At 43.9% G+C, this 25738-nt stretch overlaps 2 protein-coding genes across 6 annotated transcripts; both read right to left on the bottom strand.

Annotated features, from left to right (window-relative positions):
* Positions 1-830: 830 nt before the first annotated feature.
* PPIL6 (peptidylprolyl isomerase like 6) lies at positions 831-10094 on the bottom strand. The gene is made up of 8 exons (XM_065835289.2): positions 9938-10094; positions 8544-8639; positions 7922-8110; positions 6968-7030; positions 6685-6832; positions 5276-5332; positions 2165-2300; positions 831-1046 (listed from the first exon to the last, which is right to left on the bottom strand). The coding sequence occupies exons 1-8, from the start codon at positions 10022-10024 to the stop codon at positions 935-937; spliced, it is 888 nt and encodes a 295-aa protein (XP_065691361.2). The 5' UTR covers positions 10025-10094; the 3' UTR covers positions 831-934.
* A 737-nt stretch (positions 10095-10831) lies between these two features.
* ZBTB24 (zinc finger and BTB domain containing 24) lies at positions 10832-25721 on the bottom strand. Of its 5 annotated transcripts, XM_071806648.1 has the most exons (9): positions 25628-25707; positions 25021-25139; positions 22944-24208; positions 22347-22514; positions 22107-22190; positions 21314-21397; positions 19348-19429; positions 15365-15511; positions 10832-12025 (listed from the first exon to the last, which is right to left on the bottom strand). In XM_071806648.1, the coding sequence occupies exons 3-9, from the start codon at positions 23911-23913 to the stop codon at positions 11947-11949; spliced, it is 1614 nt and encodes a 537-aa protein (XP_071662749.1). In that variant the 5' UTR covers positions 23914-24208; positions 25021-25139; positions 25628-25707; the 3' UTR covers positions 10832-11946. The 5 variants fall into 5 exon arrangements, 4 of the variants coding, with proteins under 4 accessions (XP_071662749.1, XP_071662747.1, XP_065691152.2 ...); XM_071806646.1 differs by lacking the exons at positions 10832-12025; positions 15365-15511 and adding an exon at positions 16171-18170 and having other exon boundaries at positions 25628-25703; XM_065835080.2 differs by lacking the exons at positions 10832-12025; positions 15365-15511; positions 25021-25139 and adding an exon at positions 16171-18170 and having other exon boundaries at positions 25628-25721.
* Positions 25722-25738: the final 17 nt, after the last annotated feature.

The following is a 25738-nucleotide window of genomic DNA, read 5'->3' as shown; positions in this document are numbered from 1 at the left end:
TGTTACCTTTGAACTTCCAATGCACCTGGTCATGGGCTCTCTTTCCACACTGTATTTTGATTTTCCACACCTCTTCTTTCAATGCTTACCTGCCCTCCTCTGCTGAAGCTGTCCGTGCCCAAGCTCTGCACTGTACATCAGAGAAATCTTGCATGTAAGAAATCACTGATGCCAGCAATCGTGTATTATATATTTGTTTCCACAAGTAACCTTAAAATTTCCTGGTTTGCAATAACTTTATAAACAACATTTTTCTTTGTTTTAGTGGCGACAGTCACATTTTTGTTATTTGAGACCATCTGCCAGAAACAATTGCTTAAAGCTTACACCTGTTCTACTATTTCCTCGTGTTGTTCTGATGCAGCCCAGCCTAATTTTCAGGGTGTTACTTTTATTTTACAGTAGTCAGTGCTGTATCAAATGCATGGCATTCAGAGACATCACAGTCCTGCAAACGTTTCTATTTCTCCCTTCCTCTGAGATGTCTGAGCTACCATATGCAGTCTACATCTGGTATCTGAGCTATACAGGGCAAACCTGGCAGGGCAGTTGTGCTGTGGTGGTTGTGGCAGAGGCAGAATTTAGGCAGGAACAGTTAGCTTTATCCCTATGGGTGTGTATCCATCTGTCCACCCATGCTGTAGCCATATGTTTTATCATATCTACTTGTCACTATATAATCGTATTAACACCATTTCCCATAAACTGTAGATTGGCACTGAGATATGTTCACAAGTCTTTTTCTGTACCACTGTAAAAGTGCTTTTTAGCAGCTTATGAACATTTTTTCTTAAGCCAAAAGAACATTTCCAAGCCATTCATATGTGCAAGAAGTGCTTTTATTTTTGCCTTAAGTGAAAGCCATCAGGATCAGTAAAAAGCTGAGTGGAAAATGGTGCTCTACCTTACAGCAGGCAGGAAAGCCAGCTGGGAATCATGGCTCAAAAGTCCCACAGTCAATAATCTTGCAGGCTACTGTAGGCCTTTCGTTAAATGTAGGTACGGCTTCCAGTCTCTGGAGGACCTCCGTGCCCTCGATCAGTTTCCTATGGGAGGGAGAAAGTGCAGAGATGATACATCTCTGTCCAGAGCCACCTCTGCGGCCTCCAGCTTGTGTGAGGCCGTAACAAACACCACAATGGTTTCCTACCAACAGGCTGCACTTGCTCTGCTCTTTGAAGAGTTGTTCTTCGCAATGGAGTGACTAAAGTTTTTGATTAAGTAGCCGCTAGTTAGCATTTTAGGAGAGATGATAATGTTACGGCTTTATGCAGCTACACTTGCTTAAAGAAATAACCATTTACCATGTGCCCTGACGACAAGTGGCCATTACTTTTGAGGAGAAAGACATCAAGAGACGCTGTCAGAGGTGACAGCTATTAGAAGTGACTCCCTGAGAAATATGTCATTTCTTTCATTCACAATGCCAATCCGAATCCTGAAAGCAGTCCAACATTTTACAGTCTTCATGATTTTTAGCTTGTCCTGCTCCCACGCTGTGGGAGCACGAGCTGTGTCTCCTGAAAAGCTTCATACCATATCCCATCCCACCCCACCCCATCCCATCCACCACGGTGGTACCAGGCGGGGAAGACACTGCAGATGGCTCTTGCCCAAGTGGGGACATCAGAATAACTGAGCCAGTGCAGGGCTTTAAAGTGCCCATCTGTGCTCATCGTATGCTGTGGCTGCCTTTTGCTCCCTCAGCATCAAACTTCCACTCAGACTGAAGAGGGCCTGGCTTCATGGATCCTGCACCTTTCACATTACATGGAGACAGTGTCAAGGCAGAAACTTGAGGTGAATGCTGCTGGTTATAAATATATCCAGCCAGGAATGGCTTCTGAGTTGTTTTCTGTAGGTTAGACAGGCTTTTTGCTTCCTTTAAAAATGCTTTCTCCACAGTGTTGTTACATGAAAACTGCACTGTGAATTTCTCTCTCGATGGTAATACATACATACTTTGCTCTCTTACATCAAGCAAACTGTTCAGAGCAATAATCTTCCTTATTGCATTCCTGAAAATCTAAAAATCTTTACAGGGCCAGCCATATATATTGACCTACTGAGAACAAACTCTCAGCACACATTCTGTGAGATACTTTCAGCTCATGAGGGCAGAGGAGCCTGGAGGCTTTGCTCAATGCCCCCCATACGTACGTACCCAAAAGCCACATATTTTTTGTCCAGGTAGGGAGCTGGCTGGAGGGTGATGTAGAACTGTGAGCTGTTGCTGTGGCGGCCCTTGTTGGCCATCCCGAGGACTCCTCTTCCCTTGTGATGGACAGAGAAGCTTTCATCTAGGGAAAGAGTTCAGGGGTGAAAGGCTGCAGTTGTCTTGCTCCCTGTGCTGCTATTCACTGTGCAGCTCTCTTTTGGCAGCTCCTGCAAGCTTCCCTTTTCTTCTTCTCCCTCTACCCGTCTCCTTTTCCACAAAGGCCTCAAGTCTCATGCAAGCCAATTCTGGTTTGAATCAATGTCCTTCATCGAAAGAGCTTCCCACTACTGCCTAGGGCTTAAGCCAGTAAGCAAGCTGATGAAAAATAGCCATGGAAAAGCACTCTGGTTATTTCTGAATGTCAGAGCCACAGCAATGATGCCTCCAGCTCCCCGTTGTTGGTCTATAATGCCTCTTCCTGGAGCTCGGGGCCCTTAGTGTGATATTTCTCCACAGCTGCTTGGGATTATTCCCACTGTAGGGATGAGGAAGGTGGGAGGCAGAGCGGATGCTCCAAGCACAACCTCTGCCTTGCCTCCCTCCTGCCGCTGCCTGTGGTGAAGAGGACAAGATTCCCCATGAGGGAACAGGGCTGTGCGGGCACGACATGCCTGATGGGATGCTCAGGTGGCTCCAGAGGTTGAGCAGGACTTGTCTTTAGCCAAATAAAATGACAGAGCTGAATAAATGGAGAGCAGATGATTGTTTAAGGAGGCTGAGGTGCTCCCAGAGAAGAAGCTTTATTTGGCAGCCTGGGCTAGGAGAGTAGGCAGGTGATGGGAGTGAGAGCCACAAAGAGGTGAAGGGGAACTTCCGTGCCAGCTGAGGAAGGACTGGTGAGGGAGGGATGTCTGGGGAAAGACAGGCATTAAGCATGCTTGAGTTTGGGGGATGATGACAAGGACTTGATTCCTCCTTCTCTGTGGAGAGGAGCCTAGCTATGAGGTGAGCAGGGAGTCCACTGATTCTGACCTCTTCCATCACCCATCTCTGACCTGATCACACTGACCAGTCAAGAGGCCCATCAAGATTTCAACAAACCTGAAGGAAGCTGTAGAAATATTTAGATTTTATTGTTCTCTGATTTTCTTTTTTTAAGCTCTTTTTACCCTGTTTGAGTGCCCTTCTCAGAAACTGATTCATAAAAATGGTAATTAAATTTTAACTGAAGAATTACTCCCTTGCGGTTTACAAAGTGACTTCAGCAGACTAATTTTGGAGCAGGATGCTTTGTCCTATGACATGATGCTCCAGTCTGAGTGATTCTCTGTAGTTACCTTAGTCCTTTCAGCTCATTACAGTAAAATGCGGTTGCGTCCCATTAATTTCAGCAAGCGTTGCAGTGCCCGGATGTGTGCCAAGCACAGAGTCTCCAGAATGTTACTGTCTGACAGAGGCATCTCTCACCCTTTTCAGATATCAAAGATATTTGTCCTCTGCCTTCAGTGTGAAATAGTTTTGCGGAAAGTACTGGGAAAGCAATCTAAGCCTTAAAATAGAAAGGCATACTCAAGGGAACACCTTTCTCAAGCAACTTTTAGTTAAAAAGAGAGAGGGGAAGAATTACCAGTCCTTTCCTTTAATACATCAATATGTGGAGTATGTGCAAATGGGTAATAAAACTCTTCCAGGGACACTTTCAAGTTTAACAGATTCCAAATTAAATCCACCTTAAAATTACTTAAGCGATTTTTGACACATTGTCACCTTCCATATGACAGAGCAGCTCCTTTCCCAAGTAGCCCAGGGAAAGCGCAAGCTTTGCCTGGAGGAGAAGGATGGAATTGGGAGCAAAACAAGAGATGTGCACAAGCACTAATCTATTGGATAGCATTGCTAGAAAAGAGGATTTAGAAACTGTTAAATCCTCGGGGAAGTCTGCCTTCAGACAATTTAACAGACAGCCCTTGTTTTTCCCAATACCAGTTGATGTTCTTTCTGAGATGTGAGTGTCCTGAGAGTCCATGCTCGCTGCTATTTCAGGAGCTCCAGTATCAAAGAAGTGACTTTTGCCCCTTCCTGCCCACTCTGGGCAGCCCGTCGCATTTGCTGCCTTAAATCCTGCGTGTCGGGCTTCCACTTCAGCAGCTCCCCTGCCCACTGGTGCTGTGCCTGGGCTGGACTTTGCTCCCTCCGTCCCTTGGGGTGGAGGGGAGAGCAGCTTCTCCTGGCCCGCAGGATCTTCGGCGTCTTGGGAAAGAAAGTTTTCAGCTGCACTTGCCATTTCTGATCTCACTGCTGGCTGCTGCCCAGCCTGCTCAAATGTCACATCGTTTGCGCCATTGGCAGTGGGAAAGCTTTTATAGAAGGGAACATAAATCAGTTTCAAAAGTGCTTTAACTATCATAAAACATCTTTATGGGCAGCATTTCAGCTACACAGAAGATCCCAAGTGTCTATGTCAGTTATATGGGTTGTTCTTCTCAAGTACTGCAAGTTATAATGTTCTCTTTTTCTTTATGTTTTATTACTTTATACCAGTATGGGGGAACATTTTTTGTTAAACTTAGCTCATGGTTGTCATTTCTCGACATCCATGTTTTTATGTGAGATTGAGAAGTAACTGCCCTTACATCAGCAGAGCCATGTAGCTGCTGGCAGTGATGCCTTTGGTGTCCCCAAGCCTGAAAAGCTGCTTGAGGTTCAGGAAATCTGGAGTTTAAGCCAACTTACTTCCATTACTTTAAATGCTTTTAAACAAGTGATGCCTAGAGATTTGTAGCTAATCCACTTCTGGATTTCTAGGGTCCTATCCACAAGGTATTTGCAGTTTGAAGAAGGCAGTGGGTGACCATCAGCCCTCATTTAGGTGGGGAGAAGGGGCTGGTGGAGCTGAGCCTCAGGCAGTGGACATCAGAGGTTACACATCAAAAAGTGACCTCGCTAAAGCAATCTGCTCAAGCTATTGCAGATAATAATTCTGACTGAAAAGCAAACACTTCTGTTTTAGGGAGATCAAAGGCAATTCCCAGGTTATTCTGTGAATAAGATCAGATCAACAACTTGATTTTTGCAGGAATTTGTCATTTGTACAGTAAGATAGCCAAGGAAACATACCTTCAAAGGTGGGACCATAAATTGACTCTCCTTCATCTCCCCTTCCAGTTATGATGTCTGCAGGGTAGATAAAAGTAATCATCAGAGACCAGGTTTATCACAGGGGTTATTGGGGGTTGTCAGTGAGCAGCTCAGCCGAGGTCAGAGACGTGGGCTGTGCATCAGCCTGGGGGAACAACTGCACCCATCTTTCTGTTTTACTGCCAAAATTTTGTCAGACCTTTGGGAAGAGCTCTGCTTCTGTCCCAAGAGATGGCTGCTCTATGGAAAGCTATTTTGCATGGCACATTTAACTGCGGCACCTCTGAGAAGGTCCAGCATCTGCTGCTGGGAGAGGTCCTGCGGTGGCAGTGGCCAGCTGAGGACAGGGCACCCTGGAGAAGGATGCCTATCGGAGGGAGTAGCGTTAGAAGAAGGAAGGATGAAAATGCAGCTGCGATATTATGGTGAGTTAAGACCACTAGCTTGTCTAAGAAAAGAGATTTGATAAGAGTGAAATTCCCATTGAACCAGATTTCTGATGAATAAGGCACTAAAGAAACCTGATGCCTCTATTTTTTATTTTTTTAAAAAGAATTCTGATTTTGTTACTTTATTTAGACATTGCCTTAATGCCAGTCAGGTTATAGTTATTCCTCTATACTAGCAAGCTTGTCATTGTAGGCTTCTTTGTATGGACTACATAGATATCTGCATAGTGATTCATGAAAAGTAGGAGGTGTATCATCTCCAAAGTTATACATACCTGAAATGGATTTAAGCACTCACATTTGGAGCAAGGCAAACACAGGTAAGAAATACAGGTAGGTAAGATGGATGATAGATAGACCAAAATGGAGTGATGAAGGAAATGCCTTCTGATACACCTCACTAATCTTGGGTTTCCTGGAGATGTCATTGGGCAAGCTGTGTGACCCATCATTCCTGGTGCCTTTCTGCTTGCTACCATGCGCCGGGTACAGCACTGGTGTTCAGACAACTCAGCAGCACATTTGCAAGGGCTTTGACACTTGGCTAAACACTTCTGTGAGTTATCTTTCTATAAAACAAGCAATATGTTTTCCTATGGATATTTTTAGTTTTTGCAAGTTTCCAATTAATTTCCAAATTACTTACCAAATAACTTAATGGAAAAGAGTTTTAATGTTTTCAATTAGTTTCCTGAATTCTTTTGATAAAGGTCTTGGATAATCAAAAGAATAGATTGCCCAAACTTTCCCCATGTTTAGAAAATGACATGGCTAAAAAAAAAAAATAAATATGTTTTTATATATATATATATATATTAACAAAGATACTAGCTTTGTCCTGGAGTTCAGTTATGTCTCCATGAATGAAGACTCTTATTCTTGCAGATCCCCCTGCCTTGTGCTGTAACTCAGTTTTACTCAGGACCCCTGGAGACGCACCTCCTCCTTGGATCCACCCATTTTTCACTACACGATGAAAAAGGGAGTTTTTGTAGGTGAGCTCTCGGCCGTCACGAAGAGACTTTGCTCCTCCGGTGCACAGGGCACGGAAATTCTCGCAGGTCCTGGGACATGCATCCGAAAAGAGCTGTAAAAACAAGAAGAGGAAAATATGTGTGAAATTCCTAGCTGGTCAGATTTCTGTCCCCCCTCCATGGGCAGGTGAGACCATGGTGCTAGGTGGACTTGTTCCTCGTTTTTGCTTTTTTACTCTGTAACATACCTCCAAGAGCAGCCTCCCAACAGGCTGTTCCTCAATGGCTATCTCCAGGTACACAAACACGTGCTGTTTAGAACAGAAAAACAAATGCAGTGAGGGAAAGGCCAGGTCTCTGTGCTGCACTCGCTTCCTAACGCCGGCCAGGGTCCAGCTGACCGGCAAGAATGGTCTCAGGAAATGTTTGCAGAATCGACACTGCAGAACAGCATTCCTACTGTTTTGTTTAAATAAGCAAAAATGTGATGTTTAACTTCACTCTGGGCAGAAATCATCCTAACAGTGTGTTAAAGCGAATTACTGGGCAGGGCTGCTTCATCTTGCATTTATTTACATGCCTATTGCAGCTTGTACAATAGAGGCAGGAATAAAAGAATCTCCAGAAATACTGGCCACCTCACCAAAACGGACACTTCTCGCTCTTTCCAGTCAGCCTCAAATCTGCACAACATCAATGCCATACCTTCTATGTTACTCACTTTAGTATGATATTTTTTTTTCTCTGCTCTCAATACCGACTCAGAGCCAGCCATATCACACCTTATGACACCACAGCATTTCAGGTGGTCTTGGCTAGGAAAGCAGAGGTTTGGAAGTTGGGCTTTTGGCACCCAAGAATAAGGCTACACAAGAATTTCGGTACCCACGGGCTGGGCGGTCTGGGATTTTGGAGCAGTGCAGTTGCAGCACGGGCAGCAGTGCACTTTGATCTCTTCAGACCTGAAGCGATTAATAGATGTTGAGCATCTGGTCTGGTGTTTGCCCCTTCCTGGCTGCCAAGAGGCACAGAAGCTGCTGTTCTCAGCAGGGAATGCTCCCCATCAGCCTCTCCAGCCCCAGAAAACGAAAAAACTGCCACCACTGTGCTCACTCTTTCCTCCTCATATCTGCCCTTTCATTTGACAACCTCTCCAGCTGCTTACAGACCTTATACTCTTCTCATAAAACAGTGCTACTTGCCTGGGTGTTTTTCAGGTATTTGCTGTAGAAATCCTCAGCAATCGCTTGGTAAAGTGCCTCGGGCTTAAAGTCACGATAGTCCCACTCATGGGAAGACCACTTGAGCAGCTCCTTCTCATCCCCCAGCAGCTGCCCATTGAGGAAGCACATCACCGAGGAGGCATATGCCCACACCTCGCCTCTCAGTTCCTGCATTTCAGAGGGAAAACACAGTCTCCAGGGATTATTTACACTTTTAGTGAAGAAACAATCAGTAATAATTCACCGCAGGTAAGGTGGACTGTGACATTTTTATGCTTCTCCTACTTTTAAAACTACAAAAGCCATCAACTGGAAGGGATTGGGCAGGAGCTTTTGGTGAACTGTGCTGACATTGCACGCAGTTACGTGCCCTAAAGGTCTGGATCCTGCTGCTGCGGGACGTTATTGTGGCAAGAATTGCCTGGGTGTCACTTTGGGGCCAGTTCAGACTGAACAGACCCCTCAGGAGTCTCTGAGAACATTAAATAAATCCGGGTGGAAGACCTCACTTCTGAAACTTGCGGGTGGCACTGAGCTGGGAGAGGTTGCAGCTGTGGGGAGAGGACTCATGTCTAAAGCAACCTGAGGAAACAAGAGTTACCTTCTTTTTCTCTTGTAAATATTCATGCCATGCAAATTCTACTAAAGGCTGTATTACAGGATCTGCAAACTTGCTTGGAAACTTCAGCTTCAGAGCCTAGATTTTCAAGGTAAGGAAAAAAAAATTCTTATAAGAAGTTTAACACCCCCTCCCAGTCCTATCACAGCTTGTATTCCTCTCATGAACTGCAACCTAAGCCACATTCCAATCCAGTTATTGCTCTGCATCCCTCATGCCTTTGTTGTAATTCCCGACACTTACAGAAGTACACACAAATCATTCTAAATCCCTCATTGCAGATCTAATAGGTGTCTTGTTTATAAATGAAGGGCTGCTTCACAAATATTATTGAATTGTACTCGTGCCCTCTCCCCATGTTGCTCCCCTTGATGTGAGCAGTGAGACATTGAAAGATGTTGCTGGGCATCATCAGCTGCAATTTCGTGTGCACAGAGAGTCACAGTCATGTACTGTCCCAGAAGACTGGGCCCAAGGCTTTGGGGCAAGCAAGCAGCTCGGTGAAGGCTGCAAGGCAAACGTTTCCAGTGGCTGTTGCTTGTAAGTAGTGCATCTGGAGCACATCACTATGTAGGTATGGGACATCCGTGTCAATGCATTTAGTCTCATCTCCATCTGGGCTGAGGCACACAGGTGCCACAAGCTGAGGCTTAAAGCCAGCCCAGCTGGTCTTAAAAAGAATGAAGCAAAGAAGTGACTTTCTATTCAGCTCCTGGTCGCTGTTGCTATTGTTGGGACAGTGGCTGGAAAGAAAAAAAAAAAAGGCAAAAAACCAGGAGGCACACACCTGCTGCGGCTGTTGGCTTGGCTTGGCTTGTCCTTAGGGCCGCTGATAGATGGCAGAGCTTCGTCAGCTGTAAATAATGCTGGGGAACAAGCCTGGCAGGTAAGCTCTTATGGGTAGAGAGGGCATAAAGGTCAGCACTGTGCACCCCGCGGCGGGCTGTGTGCTGTGCCATGCTGTGCATCCACTGCATGGCTGAGCTGCAAAACCCCATGAGGTTCGCAGCTTTTTGCTCCCTTGTCTGAACCAACAGAGCTGCATGAAGGGACTTGCCATAGGCTGCCAAGTTGGACAAGGCTGCAATATGGATGACATCTTACACAGCGTTGCACAGTTGTAAAATCTCTTGGAGGTGTAGGAATAAGGAGGGGAAGATGCTGCAACAGAGACCTCCCACCCTGGGCAGCACCAAGCTGGGAGCCCGTAAAGCCTGTGCCTGTCAGTGCCAAAGAAGAGCAGAAGCCTGAAAATTTGAAATATTTTCTTCCTGAAAGCAGCTGCCAGGCAAGGCGTTCCTCTGCTTATTTACTTCCAGCCCGCACTGCTCCGCGCTGCTCCCGACCCGGCAGTGGGGCCGAAGCCCCGGGATTACCTCTGCCGCGCACTTGGCCACGTGGAAAGCCGTGTCCCGGAGCAGCCCCACCACTGTCACTGCCACCGTCACCCCCTGCCGGCCCATGGCTCCCCGGCCACCACGAGTCTGAGTCCGTCAACAGAGCCCGGCTCCCTGGCAACGCTGGACACCAACACACCCCCCTCCACTTCTAAGCACTTCCCAAACCCAACGTAAGCAGGTTTCAACCCTGTGGGAGGGTGGGAAATGCTCCCGTTTCTCTTTTCCCCTGCAGGAAGGAAAATGAGGTTACACAGAAAGCGTGTGGCTGAGCAGGGGACTGAAGCCAGCTCTTTCCAGAGCTCATGATGGATGCTGTCAGTACTGGGTCATTATCCTGTTGCTAATGGTGACTGATAGCAGACATGAGAGCAGCGCTTCCCTCGCTTCCAGCCCCTGGTGATCCTCAGCTCAAAGATTTCCTGGTATCTTTCTGTTTAATTCCCCTTGGTGGCTCTTTTCCATATTAATTTCTTTTAGACAAATGTAAATATCCAGCACCCACAAAATCCAGTGAGGATGAGACTTACATCTTAATTACACCCTGTGGAAAGCGTGCATCTCCTTTTGATGCAGCAGCTCCTACCCACATCTGTATTTGCTGGGTGCTGCCAAGACACTGTTCGTACCAGCAGAGCAGGCAGAGCCCTACAGGGCATCAATGGAGCCGTTCCAGAGGGATGGTGGCTCCCGCAAAAGTGGTTTTGTGGGGCAGCTGTAGGTTCAGCACAGCTGGGGCAGGTCGCTTTTGTCTCTGAGGAACATGAATTTTAGGAGATGCTGATGACAAGGCTGAGTGATATGTCACGCCAAAAATTTGTGTAATTTTTTCTGTTATCATGGAGCACAGAACAATCATCACATCCCCAGGAAAAATACATCTTTAATGTGTCAAAATCCTGTTGCAGATGAGACAGTTGTGATTTTCCTGTGGAAAATGCATTTTGCGAAACAAACCTGTGTTAAAATCAACAAAAATTACATTAATTTCTCCTCTTAATAACAACGTGCACTTTTTTTTTCCAGTTGTCTATACAAATGGCTTTATAAAGTGATAAATTTGTACATAACCACAGAATTGGAACGAAGAAGCCTGTAGCCTCTCAGGTAGATGTCTGTGAACTACCCATGTAAAAAATTCAGATTGAGAAAGAAATCACAGGTTGCAGAAGGGCTCTCCCACAGAGCCCTGGATTTTCTCTGGTCTGTGTGTGGTTCACTGATATTTTCATACAGTGATTCATCGGGGTCACACTTTCATAGTTATCTTGCAGCAATGTTGGATTTGAAGAGCTCCATCCTCACTTCATCAAAGACCGTGAAAACTATCAGATTCTGAAGGCTTAGCTATCACAGCTACTCCCTTCTCTGAAAGACCTGTGTACAAGATGTTATAATTTCATTTTATGATGTTGTCCACCTGGACAGGACTGTTTTCTGAAAATTTACTATGAGCTTTTTTTTAATAGAAGAGCAAGCCAAGAACCATTGCTTACTTGCTCTCTCCATCCATTCTGGTTTTCATTTCTCCTCTTCACATCACTTTGTATTTCAGGTACATTAAAATCTATTTAACAGGTTGACAATTATTAAAATTATAAATATTGAAATCTTGAACTGGATGATTGTTATTCATGTCAGCCTCTTTCTGTTACCTGTTTATGACAACATGATGTTGTTCTGCAAGCTTATTCATAGTACTTGAATACACATAAATGTTTTGCTGTTGGTAAGAGTTAGACAGGATTTTGCTGGTACGGCTCTGCTCGCCAGCTGTGGCAGATGTGCCATGCTGCATTTGGTTGGAGAGAAAAACAATTATCGTGAAGCAAAATATGGAAACCACAAGATGTTGTGCAGTACATCTAAATAATGGTATTGAAACCCTTTCAAAAGCCGTGCAGCTAATGTTCTTGCAAACGCAAAGTCCTTTGAAACGTGCACACGTGCCCTGACAGGAGACTGAGAGTTTTGCTTCTGTGTGATTCTCAGAGGGTTTCCTCACTCCACACCACTCCACCTGCTGTGCCTGCAGCCATTTCAGTTCCTTTTGGTCTAAGACAGCATCTGAAAGAGAATGAGAAAGAGAACAGAAAACCAGACTGGATTAATTAAAGGGGGGAAAAAAAAAAAGAAAAAAAAGAAAAAAGGTGAAGGTACTGACGGTGCTCTGGCAGGAGAACCGCGACATTCTGGTGAAGGGCAAGTCAAATGAATACAGCGTCATCCTGCCGAAAGCTGGCACAAAGAATAACGCTGTGCTTGTCGAAGACGCAAATGCCAAATAACTTCACAGCAAATACCTGGAGAGGAAACATTGCACAGCTCGTCTGCTGAAGCTGCTGAACCACAACAGAGTGCTGTGGTGACTAGTGGGAGGGCCACCTTGGGCTGCCACAGGTCCTTCCTGAGAGATACTATGCAGGGAGAACAGAGCTGTTTGATCCCCCAGCAATCACAGCAAACAACATGGGAGACCTCAAAAAAAGGTCCTCCTGCTGCCAGGGAACGATGGACAGATTCAGCTCCAGAAGGAAAGATGATCTCTACAAGCTTAGTCTTCCAGGTGGAAGGCAGAAACTGATAGCACTTCATCAAGAAATTCAAAGCAAAGCCAAAGGGATAAGCTGGTTTTGAAGATGACATGTACTAGCAGGGCTGTTCACAACAACCCGAAGTTCTCCAGGTGACTGCTGTAGTAGCCACGAGGCATGCTGCTTTCGAGGACAAGGAGGATCCAGTGGTTTTGAAGGAAAGACCCATGAACACTGGGTTCCCTTCAGGAAGGTACAGACAGTGGGATACAGCCTCAGGTGTTAAAAAAACTTGCAGGACAGGGTAGGGAGTTGCTAACTAAACCAAAACCCTGCACCCTGCTATTCCAGAGATATTTTAATCCTACCTGATTGAAAGTATTAGCCAGAAATGAACAGTAAGCATACTACAGTGAGATGCTGATTCACCTACAGTATGGCTGGATGGGTTTCTCCATTTGGAATAATTGCTTGGGCCAGAAATGAACAGCAGTCCCTCTGCTGTAGAAAACCATTTATTGTTCACCATACTTTACAGAGGATCTGAAAAAGGATGGAGCAAATAGGACTGTTATAGTTTACAGGACTGCAGGTCTGCAAGAAGCAGACTCTAATACTTCTAATAAGTAGACAAAAAAAGGTCTTGAAACCACAGCTATGGAAAGTATGGCACTATCTGTTCCTTCTCTGCTCTTGAAAAGAACCTGCAATAGCAGTAGGATTGTGAAAAACCCTGCCCAGATGGACTTCTGACCATGGGAAGATAAATGTCTCCAGGAAGCATCCCTGAGTGCTGCCTGGACTCTGGGGCACACCTGCTTCCCAAACTGGTCTCCTCCCAGCCACTTCCAGATTGGACTGAGCTTCTCCTGGACGTGGACACTCAGAGAGTCAGTGAGACAGTCTGCTGCAGGGGTGGAAGACGTGGGGAGGCAGAAGTACCAAGCTGCTATGCTCACATGGGCATTGGATCAGTGATGAGGAACGAATCCCATACTGGCTTTCATTTAACGTCAAGTGGGAAAAGACTGAAAAAAAAAGAAATCCCAGCACAGTAGGATAGGCCTTAGCAAACACCAACCATGAACTTGATCACAATGACTAACTAGTTAAGACAATAAAACAAGTGTCTTACAAATAAAGAGATGAACTACTGTCAAGATCAATGCCAGGCTCAGCACCCCCAACTTAAACCTGAGAATAGGCATTCAGCTTTTTAGAGTTCACAGTGAGGTAGTCATCTCCTCTTCCACTCAGATGCTAAGAGGTAATCGCTGTACAATCCCTCACAGTCCTTTTTTAGTCCCTCTGAGCAGAAAAGAGAACATAAAACAAGTACTGAAAAACCCTTTGCAAAGTTACACATGCTGGGATGAGGCTTTTCATATTGACAGGATAATTTGCTTTCACAGCTCATATGAAATGAATATTCTGATATTCATCTGTCAAAAATGAGATCCTGGAGTGGAAGGGCAAGCAGAGTAAGTGCACACACAACAGTCGAATGCATACTCTATAGCATGTTTGCTCTACCCCTCAGGTATTTGTTTCTACTTTCATCTGGAGAATCAGCCAAAATCTTCAGGAAAAGCCAAAATGTCATAAACTTGTATTTAAAAAAAAAAAAAAAGTAAAATCCTTTTAATGGTGTTAAATACTCACAAAAAGTGATCTTTCTGTAGTAGCCTTACTGTCCTGTGTTGATGCCTAAAATACTAATCTCATTTGAACATAGAAAGCAATGAGATGGATTTGCTAAGATTAGTCTACGTGAGAAAATGAGCAATTAAGGTGTTTACTGGCTAAGGAGTACAGATATTTAGAGAGCTGCATGAAATGTAGTTTCTAAGGGATGCATTTTTTTGCTAAACCATTCTTAGTGGCAGCTGGTCTAAAAAGCAAAGCTGAAGGGATTTCCTTTCAAATTCAAAGCAGTCCTAGGCTTCAGTTGCAGCCTTAAAAATGCGCACACACAAGAGGGATTTATTTTCATCTTTAATAGAAATGCATTCAACAAAAAGGAAGCAAATGGTGTCAAAAAGCAACGTTTGTGGTTGGAGAAACCACGCGAGCTTCTCAAGTACAGGCTCCAGTGTGTGCAGACAGCTGAAGCAATGCCGGGTGCAAGATTTGTCACTGCTGTGCTCTTCACAGGAGCCCATTTCTTCACTGGTAATTTGTCAAAAAGCATAAGAAAATCCCAAACCCACAACTTGATTTTTAGTTATAGGGAAAGCATTGAGCAATCACTATATGATAGTGGCTCAGGCATAAGTGTAGCATCATCCTTAATCCTGCAAGGGTAAGTTCATAATGAACAAATCAAAGGTGAAAAAAGGAGGAAAGTATTTAACAGTTACTTTACTGGCAGTCTTAGAATTTAGCTTGTAACCAGCTTTTAAGCATTTCAAGATTAATTAACATATGGCAGAGAAGGAACTCAGTGTAAACTTATGATCAGAAAGTATTATGGCAGCACATTACAGTATTTCAGATAAAATTCAAAGCTGCTGCTAGGATGAAAACACTGGAATATTTACTGTAAGCTTAAATTTATACAATTAATCAGCAAGATTTTAATAGATGTTGTACCAAGCTCTACTGTATTTTTTCATCTGTTCTCACAGCATCAAGACTTCAAGCTTCTGAAGTGCAACAGTGGAATATGCTGGTTTTCTTTGGTGGCAGAAAGTATACAAATGTTATTTTTCCATTCTGAGAGGAAATAAAAGGTGAAAAGCCTAAACAGAGTTTTGCTGTGGGATGCTTTGGGCTTTTCTTTTCGTCATTGATTAATTCCCACTGTCTACCCTTTTCATGATCCATTTATATAAAAACTGATCTAGTACTTTGAAAAGAGGGAGATACTTACCCAAACCCCCCAGCTTGTGGTGAGGAACCGGCTGAGTAGTCTGGACATGAACAGGGAACATCATCCAGAATCTGGGCTCCCCAGAAGAAGACAGACATTGACACACTGGACTGGGGACAGCAGAAGTCCACCAAGGTGACTGAAGAGCTGAAGCACACAATGGGAAAGGCTGAGGGAGCTGTGTTTGTGCAAGCCTTAAGAGTAAGTGGCTTTGGGAGGACCTTACTGCTGTCTTCAGCTACCTAATGGGAGGGTGGAGAGAAGACATTTCTTGAAGGCACAGAGGTAGGACGACAGGCAGTGGACACAAGCTGGAACATGGGGAGTTCCAATTAAATATAGGAAACATTTTTTTCACTGAAAATATGGTCAAACACTGGAACTGGTGGCCTAGAGAGGCTGTGGATCTCCATCTCTGGAAGCATTCAGAACTCAACCAGACAACAGCAACATGATCTAGGCACCCCTGCTTTGAGAAACATGATGGACCAGATGGCCTCTAGAAGTCCCTTCCACCTTCAATTATTCTATCATTCTACTCACTGGACTTTTCTGCCAGTGACTCTCTCCGGGCCATCATTTACGTACAGAGATCTTTTGTTTCACTTTCAAATTCACCTTAATTTTCACATCTTTCACTTGTTAAAACATAAAATATCAATGTAAATTACAAGTATATTTTAAAACTGAAGTGATGGTTGAGCACATTGCTTTAAGTCCCAGGTGCATTTTATCTGGATTTTAAACACACTAGTACACTATGCAAGATGTTACCGGTAGCCAAAGTTGAAAATGCAAAGCACATATTCTGGCATGGCATTTTATTAAGATGTCAAATCTCTTTTGTTAGCAGTCAGTCAGTCATTGAAAACAATCTATACACATCTCATCTGGTCAGCAAAAATAGCTGTACGACTTTAACACAATATGCCCCACTTATATAGCTCATTATGCTCTGAAGTGATTCTATTCATTAAGTCCCCAAAAGAAACAATTACCAGCTTTAACATATATTAAAAGCAACATTACATTCTGCTCTCGAAAGTACAAAAAAATAACACTTTAAATATACACTGGCTCCTAAGCTTAGACTGAATCCTGTCAGGAAGAGAATTTTGCACTTCAATAGACAGTGCCTTCAACATCAAGAGCTCTTCAAAGTGCTTGGCAGAGCGCGTGAATGCTATCCCCGCTTCCCAGATGACAGAATAAGGCACAGAGGTCAACTACCTCGCCCACAGTCACACAGAGAGTGAGTGGCAGAACTAACAGAGCAGAACTTGGGCTTTTCAGTTGTTCTGTGTAACCACCGCATCTCATTGCCACTATTCAAGTGCAAGGGCTAAAGCATTTCTGAGGAGCAACGCTTGTCCAGCACACAGTAAACAGAAGAGGTGATCCACAGACCGTCAAAGGCTGCAACAATTTTAACCCAAACTAAACAAATCTGGTAGTCAATAAATCAAAATGCACTTAAGGGAATGATCACATAGAAAAATCACACATTAACCTGCAGAGAGAAAGCTCATTAAACATAAGACATATGGTGTTAGCTTTGCAAAAAGTACTGGTTATATTAAGCTTGACAGTAGTTCAGGTAATGTTGACTTCATCACAGAAGTCGTACTTTCTGATCAGCACACACCTTAAACACTGTTGCTCTACCAGCAAGGTACACTTCTCCAGAGAGTCACATGGAAATGCAAGTACAGGGACAAATATCTCCTCAATAAGCATAAACATGCATGAGGCACAAAAACCTCATGCTAATCGCTTGTGAGGTATGGATTAAGTGGTTGAGAAATACCAATCTGGAAAAATAAAAACGTCCAAAATAAATAAGGTTAAGAAAACTGAAAGCCGCCCATCAAAAATTACCAGGAAACGCATCTTCAGACAGATTATGCTGCAGAAAAGGACAGGCAGTACGTGTAGTCACTGCCTGGATGAGAAGCACGCTACAGCCCAGCACTCTGATGACAAATAAGCATTTCAGAAAGCTTGTCCTTGAATAGGATGCTCATGAGATGACTCATTTACTGACAACGACTGCTGATGGGATTCAGAAACATGTACGCTTCGATTTTGTTCTTCACTGATTTGATGGGAAGGAACTGTATCTTGTCCAGAATGAGACTGTTGACTTGATTCCTGAGTTAACTGCACATGCTGAGCTGGATGTGAAGATCCTGCTAAGTGGATTTCTTCATTTTGTCCTTGATGAGCATGAAGATGTTCTAGTGCTTCCTTGGAAAAAGTGATGACATGCATTTGTTCAGGCTGGGCAGTCTCTATTTGGTTTGCAATCATATTGATACTTTGGATTTGTTCTGCTTGCCCCTGCTGAGCTGTAAGCAACAAGTTTTGCAACTGCTGCGGTGGCTGAGCAAGCAGCGTGAGGTTGGCAGCCTGCTCGGCTGTCATATTTGGGGCGTTTTCTGCACTCACGATGCTAATGCCTTGATTATGACTAGGCATGAAGTTTATATTATGTACAGCATCTGTAACCAGTAGTTGAATTTCCTGCCCTCCAGAGGTGGCAAGCTGATACTGCTGCAGCTGAAGAATGTTTCTCACTTCTTCTGAACTGGTGTTGGTGCTTGGGGCAGCGCCGGCTTCCTGAAACTGCTTTTCCTTGCTATGAATTTTCAAATGAGACTTCAGGTTGTCCAGACGAGCAAACTGCAAACTACACTCTGGGCAAGAGAAAGGCTTTTTGCCTGTGTGTAAGATACAGTGTCTTCTCTTAGCACTGGAATCAGAGAAGGATTTTCCACATATACCACAAGAATATGGCTTTTCTCCTCTGCAAAAGAATGTACTTGATTTCATTAAAATATTCACTCTGATAGTACTGTTTGCTGCACCTTATTGTAGAATTAAAAAAACTTAAATGATTGTTTTGCTAAGTCATAAGCAGTTAAGAACAGTGACGCTAAAAACATTCTCTGTACGACTTCCTAATTATTTCTATTTGATGTCATAAGCTGTACAACCACTTTCATTAGTATATACTCAAACGCTACAGAGGTTAACTGCTCTCCTGTCATTATACTAGAGGTACAAACTCCATGCTGATAGACCTTGATAAGAATGCAACAACTGAAGATGTTTAGTGCTTACCGTTCAAAGTAAGAATGTTTAAGACTGTGGACTTTAAAACAGACAGAAATATCCAAATCCTAACTTGCTGCCCAACTCAAAGGGACGAGGAATTTTACTGGAAATGTTTTATTTTATGTAACGCCCACAAAAGTTCATAGAATCACAGAATACTTTGGGTTGGAAGGGACCTTCAAAGGTCATCTAGTCCAACCCCCTGCAATGACCAGGGACATCTCCAACTAGATCAGGTTGCTCAGAGCCCTGTCCAGCCTGGCCTTGAATGTCTCCAGGGATGGGGCATCTACCACCTCTCTGGGCAACCTGGGCCAGTGTTTCACCACCCTCATTGTAAAAAATTTCTTCCTCATGTCTGGCCTGAATCTCCCGTCCTTCAGTTTAAAACCATTACCCCTTGTCCTATCACAACAGGCCCCACTAAAAATTTGACATGCCTTTATGCAATACATCACACTGACATGGGTAAAAGATAACTAATGCTATTAAAGAGACATGATAGACTACAGGGAAACAGGACAATGATGCAATAACCTTGTTACCCCATGGCTAATGTTCTGCTGTCAAACAAAAATCCACAGTAAAATTTTCAGATAAATTATACTGAAGTACATTGCCATTAAATGGACACAATACACAAAAGAAGAACCTCACAAGGTCTTGGCACACTAGTATTTAACAGTGCAGTACTTCCCACTACCAATTACTTCTTTAAATAGCTTAAACACGTATGTCCATCTTTAACCACCCATTCAAAATGCAGACAAGTCCTGCCCATTCTATAATTGAACAAGCACTACCTACAGGTATCAGATTAGAAGTTACATTTTAAAATAATGTAATGAAAATTAGACATACTCTACCTGTGAATTCTAATGTGAGTCTGAAGAGAACTTTTAGCTGTAAATGATTTGCCACAAATTTCACAAGTGAAGGGCTTCTCACCTATCAAAAAGAAATTTGACATAGCACTTCCCATCAATATATTAAAAATATTTTATATTTTACCACACACAGTATCAAGTGTGTACTGTCAAATCCTCACGCTTCTGCCATGGGTCAGAAATCAAAGAATATCTGAAATTGAACGAACTCACTAGTTAAACGAGGATATAGTACTTCAAATGTATATTTCTGACCTTTCTCCCTGTTAAAGAATTAAGTGATCCAAGCCCTCGGAGCAACAAAAAACGTTCCTGCGATACAGGTGTTCCACATGGAACAGACAAGTTTGGAAAAGGCTGACCCCAAACTAGTCAGCATTAATGCTCAGCTCATGTGCAGCACCATGCAGATGAGTATGCTCGTACTTCCAGACCATCATCTTAACAAGTCGACTGGCTTCCTGTAAGACCCCATCCTAGGCCTGAGGTATCCTGGGAACACCAGTCGAAGAAAAATTACAGTGAGTTGAATAAACTGTGGGTTTGTTAGGGTTTTTTACTGCATTTGGAATTCTTGTGTCTAATGGAGTAGAAGCAGAGAAGCTAAATTAAATAACAAAAACGTTCACAAGAAACAGATATTACCTAGCCAAACTGAATCCAAATTCATACCATAACACACCCTTGTTGCACTGAGCTTCTTTAAGACACCAGACTGAAAACGCGGATCACCCCTGTGGTAATTCACACCACCCCAGCACACTGAACTGGGGGTGGGGCAGCAGTGATTTTCCAAGGAAGCTTCCCATTTAGTATAGAACTGCAACATTTACCAGCTTTCACATGGCTTCAGAGGGCAGGGGCAAAGCATAAGAGAACAAGAAATATTTGCCAGAAGGGACCTCTCGTCACCTAGTCCCTCCCTCCTACTGAAAACAGGAGTAACTTCCTAAGTAGACTGTATTCTCATGGCACTCTCCTCCCAAAGCAGAACAGCTGTATCGATGTTAACATCTGTCCCCAGCCTCCTTAGAATTTTACATCTTGCTTCCGAGATGGGACAGATCAGTTGTTATTTCTTCATTGTTAATACTGGTATCTGGCCTGTCTTTCCTGGAAGCAAAAATATATTGCAAGCCAGTTTCTGCCAGAACTCATCTTAATTGATCGATTTTTCTAACTTACGTTGCTACTATGCTTCCTCTTCTTGTTTCCCAGTATATTTATAGAGCTGTATCAGCTTCAGATACAAAACTCTTGAGAGTGTCAACAAACACTATGTTCTCCTCAACAGGAAATGCAGCATCTATAAGTATCACAAGTTAACACTAACCTCCCAAAGGCACAACTTCTGACCTCATCCTACCCAGGGAGTTTAAAACTACATTTTTTTCACTATGAAAGAGAAGGAAATGAATGAGATACATAACTTGATCTGGTGCAGACTTCGCTACAACTGCAGGCAACATACATCCAACATTCACCTTGCCCTCTAAACCTCTAAAAACACCTTCTGACACACTTGCATTAAATCATCCTTCCCAGGCCATCTCCTGCCAATAACTGGTTTACTACAGCATAATAAAAAGGCAAATGGAAATAACCATTTTTCTGGTCAGCAGCATTTTTCATAAGCACCCCATCCCTCACAGACAGGGGTGCGCAACTCATTGAAGATGTGCACTTAGTTACTACTTATTTCACCTTTAGCCTCACACATGCTGGATGTGCCTCTCCTGATAAACTGAATTCCCAGTCCAAGGCTCTACCAGAGAAGAGCAAACTGGCATTTTCTGCAGCAGGCTTTATAAGAATGGGGAAAAAAAGTCTTCCTACAATAGGTACAGAAGTTCATATCACAGAGAAAGTGTCATTTGCCTAACATCATTTTGTCTGAGTTAATTGAAGAAAAAAAAAACCACACAAAAATGACAGACAATATTACCTGTATGTGTTCTTAGATGTTTCTTTAACTGAGCTGCATCCATGAATTTGCGACGACACTGGTTACATTCCGGCAGTGAACGGCCTTGTCGCAATAATAAAAAAAGTGTCAGTGCAAGAGTGATCCCCTGTATCTCTTCAGTGATCTTTGTTAAAGCACTTTCCTGTAAAATAACCACTTTGATATAATATAGAGATAAAACAAAAGGTGATTCACTGCCTCCTCCCTGTCTTGATTTGTCACACTTCTTCTATTTCTCTATTTAATATTATCACGAGAAAAGAGGGGACTGACACCTGCTCCCCTCCAAACACACTTTCCCTTGAAGCTTTGTAAATTCTGATTTTTCCCACCACTTCCTGTGCGTGTAGCTTAATCTCCATTCTGGTTCAGAAATGAGATTTTTTAGGGCTTGTTTGCTGTTTCTAGTCCAAAGCAGTGGGAAACTACAAGGCAATTTGCACAACTGGCCACAGATGCAATTGTTTATACAATTCCTAGCTTCTATGTAACTTGGACAGCAGGGCTAGAACAATAAAATTGTACGTCAAATACAGTTTACTAATTTTTAACCATTGTAAGAGTCCTTTTCATTAACTACTTTTCTGAACATTCCATTTGTTATACATCATTCTGTCTTCTTCACCCTATTCATAGTTATATCAAGATACCACATATCAGGGTAGCAGAGACTAAATACATCACTGAACAAGAATTTTCAGCCTTAGTCAAGCTTTAGGAGGACAAATGAACATGGACTGCTGGCCAGCTCTTTGATTCAAACTTCTTATACCTGTGTGTACACGATAGTGGCTCTTGAGCTGCCTCTTTTGGCTGAAGTATTTCCCACACTGATCACATGTAAAAGCCTTCTGCCCTGTAAAGAAAATCACTTATTAAAATGTAAGCAACATCCAAACCAAGCATAAGGATCTATATAAACATACCAGCACACACCAGAGGGAGCAGAAAAAACTCTTTTCAGAAAGGTAAATTCTTGGGAGAGGGGTTACATTCGCCTTGAAATATTTACCTGTATGTAGGCTCATATGCTCCAGAAGAGAATGTTTTGTTGTCAGAGCTTTATTGCAGACAGTGCAGGTGTATGGCCGTTCTCCAGTGTGCATCCGCTCATGGACCTGAAGAGAATGCTTCTGGGAAAAGCCTTTGCCACACTCGCTGCATTTAAAAGGGCGCTCCCCTGAAAGCAAAAGATGACACTTGTAAGTACAGATGCATTAGTTCTTGCTACAAATTCTGAACTGATAGTGAGATGCACCGCAATGTAGTAGCCACTAAAAAATTACTTTTAAGTAGTGATGTGGAGAACTAAAAGAAAGAGACAAGTTTCACATAGCGGTAAAATAATTCTTTAAGTATTGCCATATAATTCGATGTTTAAACAGAGAAATTATTAACTGTAATCGATGTGAGACATAAAGGCTATGAAATCTGCTGACAAGAATAAAACAGTGAACACTGTCTTGGAGACAGACCATAATAATTTGGATCAGTGTGCTATTTTGGACAGTTCTTGCTGTAGACAACAGCCCACACTTCAACAACTAGCTCGCATTTAGCAACAGGTCGCCAAACCCCACCCCAAAAGCAGGAGTCTCTTAATGCCTACCTGTATGACTTCGCTGGTGAATAGCTAAGAAGTGATTATATTTAAATACTTTCCCACAGTCTTTACAGCGAGCTTCAGAACCCACACGTTTTCTTTTTCCATCAGTCCTCTTTGTCAGTCCTTTTTCATCCTCATCACCGAGGAGTTTGTAATCTTTTAGTTTGATTGATCTCCTTATTCTACGTTTGCTGTAACGGCTCTGAGTGCTCTGTGTTATTCCTTCAGATTTGGGGTCATAATTCTCATCTTTCTCAGCTGACAGATCGACAGCAGCTTCTGAGCCACAAGCAGGTTCATTTTCTTCTGCATCTTTCCTCACTGAAGCCTGTTCACTGGCAACTGTTTCTTCTTCCACAGTATCTTTTTTCATGAAATTTTGCGTATTTTGCATGGAGTTGTTCTCTCTCAGCTGCACGTCTTCGGCAGGATTTGCAGCTGGTTGTTCTTCTTGGACACTCTGGATTTTCCTCGGTCGCCCTCGTTTTCGCTTTGGTGGATCTTCATTTTTCTTGTCGCTTGCAATAACGGCTACAGAGGTTCCACCGTTTGCCGGAGCTGGTGACACATTACTGGGGCTACAGCTGGCCTGGTAGTCTGTACAGGCCCCTACCAGGTCATTCACTTTCAGCAGCTGTGCAGTAGCCAGAATCTGTTCTGTGCTTCCTTCACTGGCGCGGATGCAACCGGTGTAGATAAATTCTAACAGCGCTCCAAAGGTGTCTGCAACCATTCCCTCCAACATGTAAATGGACTGCCCTATTTCACCCTCGTCTACGAACATCATGGAGAAGTATTCACTGCTGGCAGCAAGCAAAGCTTTGTGGGCTCTGAAATGCACATTCTCCACTATTAGAGTAATGTCACAAAGAAAATCCTTTTTCCTTTGTTCTTCAAAATTAGCTAGAATGATATCTTTGTGAGCTTTGGACTGGATGACGACCAGTTTCTCAGAAGCATCAGAAGTTGCCATTTTTATTGAAAAATATCAAAGGAGGTGCCTACAGGATCAGAACAGCTCTAATAAAGAAGTATTTTACAAGTTTGCATGATAAGACATTAAATATAATTTGCTTTACCAAAGAGCTCCCAAAGCAATTCTGAAGCCTCTGAACTTTCTTTTAAAAAAATCAGCACTAATGCTGCCATAGATTATCTTAAAAAAGTGTTTTTAAATCCTAAGAAATGACGGCAGATGGTTTCTTCTTGGATCCAAGTTACTGTCTATTATTTCACTTATCTCTGATGTACTGGGAACTGTACAGCATCTGAAAAAAAAAAAAAACAAACCTCACTGCCCCTTCTGAAAACGCCTTTCACCATTAAACAATCAGACAAAAACAGCTCTTTGTTCACAGCCACTGGAAACAAATACTAATAAAAAAGGTCAACTGCAGCTTCATCATTGCAGATGCCACATTTCGTATTATTCAGGGATGAAATCATTTAATCAATGATAAAACTTCACCGGCATCGGTATGGCAGGACTCCATGCCTTCTTTTACCCACTTCTATTCCTTCTGAAAATTTGTCTTTTGGAACATTTACCTGCTAAGCTTCAGCCTATGAAAGTGGGCAATATAAGCATAAAACTGCAGCTTTTTTCCAAGAGCCCTGTCTAAAATTAGGGTTGACTATGGTAGAGATCTGCCAAAAATATCCATTTCAAGAGGATCAGCTGAGCCAGAAGTGAAACAGATCAGCTACCCAGGATCCTAATTTATAAAACTATCATATGAAATACAAATATTCATATTTGTGTTTAGCAAGCACAGCAGTTCCAATCACCTGAAGGAAGGCTGTAAAAAACAACACACACTACACACAGATGATACCTAAATCCTACTGAGATGTCCAAACAGTATTTTTTTTTTTAGCCTCATTCAGCTACCGAACAGTTCAGGCTGGAGCCAAACTGTTTTATCTGGGAGCTTTAATTTCCAGAGGACGTGAGCCTGGTGTTGCTAGAGCACCCTAAAGCCAGGCTGCAGGTCTGAGCCAGCCCTGTGTGACACCAGATGGCAGGGACTCCCGAGGAACTGCCACCAGCCCTGCCCGCTGGCATTCCCTGAACCCACACCTGTCTCAGGCGGGGCAGCGGCTGTTCTGTGGGTCTGGGTCACGTGAAGGACTTCGGTATTTGATCACAAGGTGACATCATAATTATTTTGACTGCAAAGTCCAAACGGGCACGCTTACCTAAAAACAAAAATATAACAAGTAACTCTAGAGGAAGGCTGTATGTAAGGTGAAAGCACCTGTCCTGCCAGCGGCTGACACGCTCCAGCCCACCCACTGATGAACCCTGCAAGGACTCGTGAGCAACAGGTGCGTTTTGGGGGGCTGACCCCAGGCCGCTCCCCAGCGGGAGCACGGCGGCCCGCGGAACACGCCGCAGCGCTGGGGGGAGCAGCCAGAAGCCGCGGCGGGAGCGCTACCGCCCACTCCCACCGCCCCATTAAAGCCCTGAGTTCCATAACTCGCCCCCGCCGGCTCCGGCCGCCCCTCCTGGGGAGGCCACTCGCCCGCCGAGCGGAGCCGGGAGCGGCGCCCAGGGCCCAACTCCGTGGTGCTGGGGAGGAGCGGGTGCCGCCCCGCGTCCTCCCGGCTCGACGGCTGCCGCACCCCCGGGCCCCGGCGGCTGGAAGGGGCAGGGAGGGGTGTCCCCAGCAGCGCCCGGCACTCACCGCTCCGCCGCCAGCCCCGCTCTGCGCAGCCGCCGCCGCACTTCCGGGCGGCAGCGGCGCGCCTTGCGTCGTGACGTACCGAGCAGCGTATGACGTGTCGCGGGCGGGGCA

This window comes from Patagioenas fasciata, chromosome 3, assembly GCF_037038585.1.
Source record: "Patagioenas fasciata isolate bPatFas1 chromosome 3, bPatFas1.hap1, whole genome shotgun sequence".
Taxonomy (NCBI): domain Eukaryota; kingdom Metazoa; phylum Chordata; class Aves; order Columbiformes; family Columbidae; genus Patagioenas; species Patagioenas fasciata.
The sequence above is the reverse complement of the archived record's forward strand: the minus strand, read 5'-3'. Positions and strand labels throughout refer to the sequence as shown.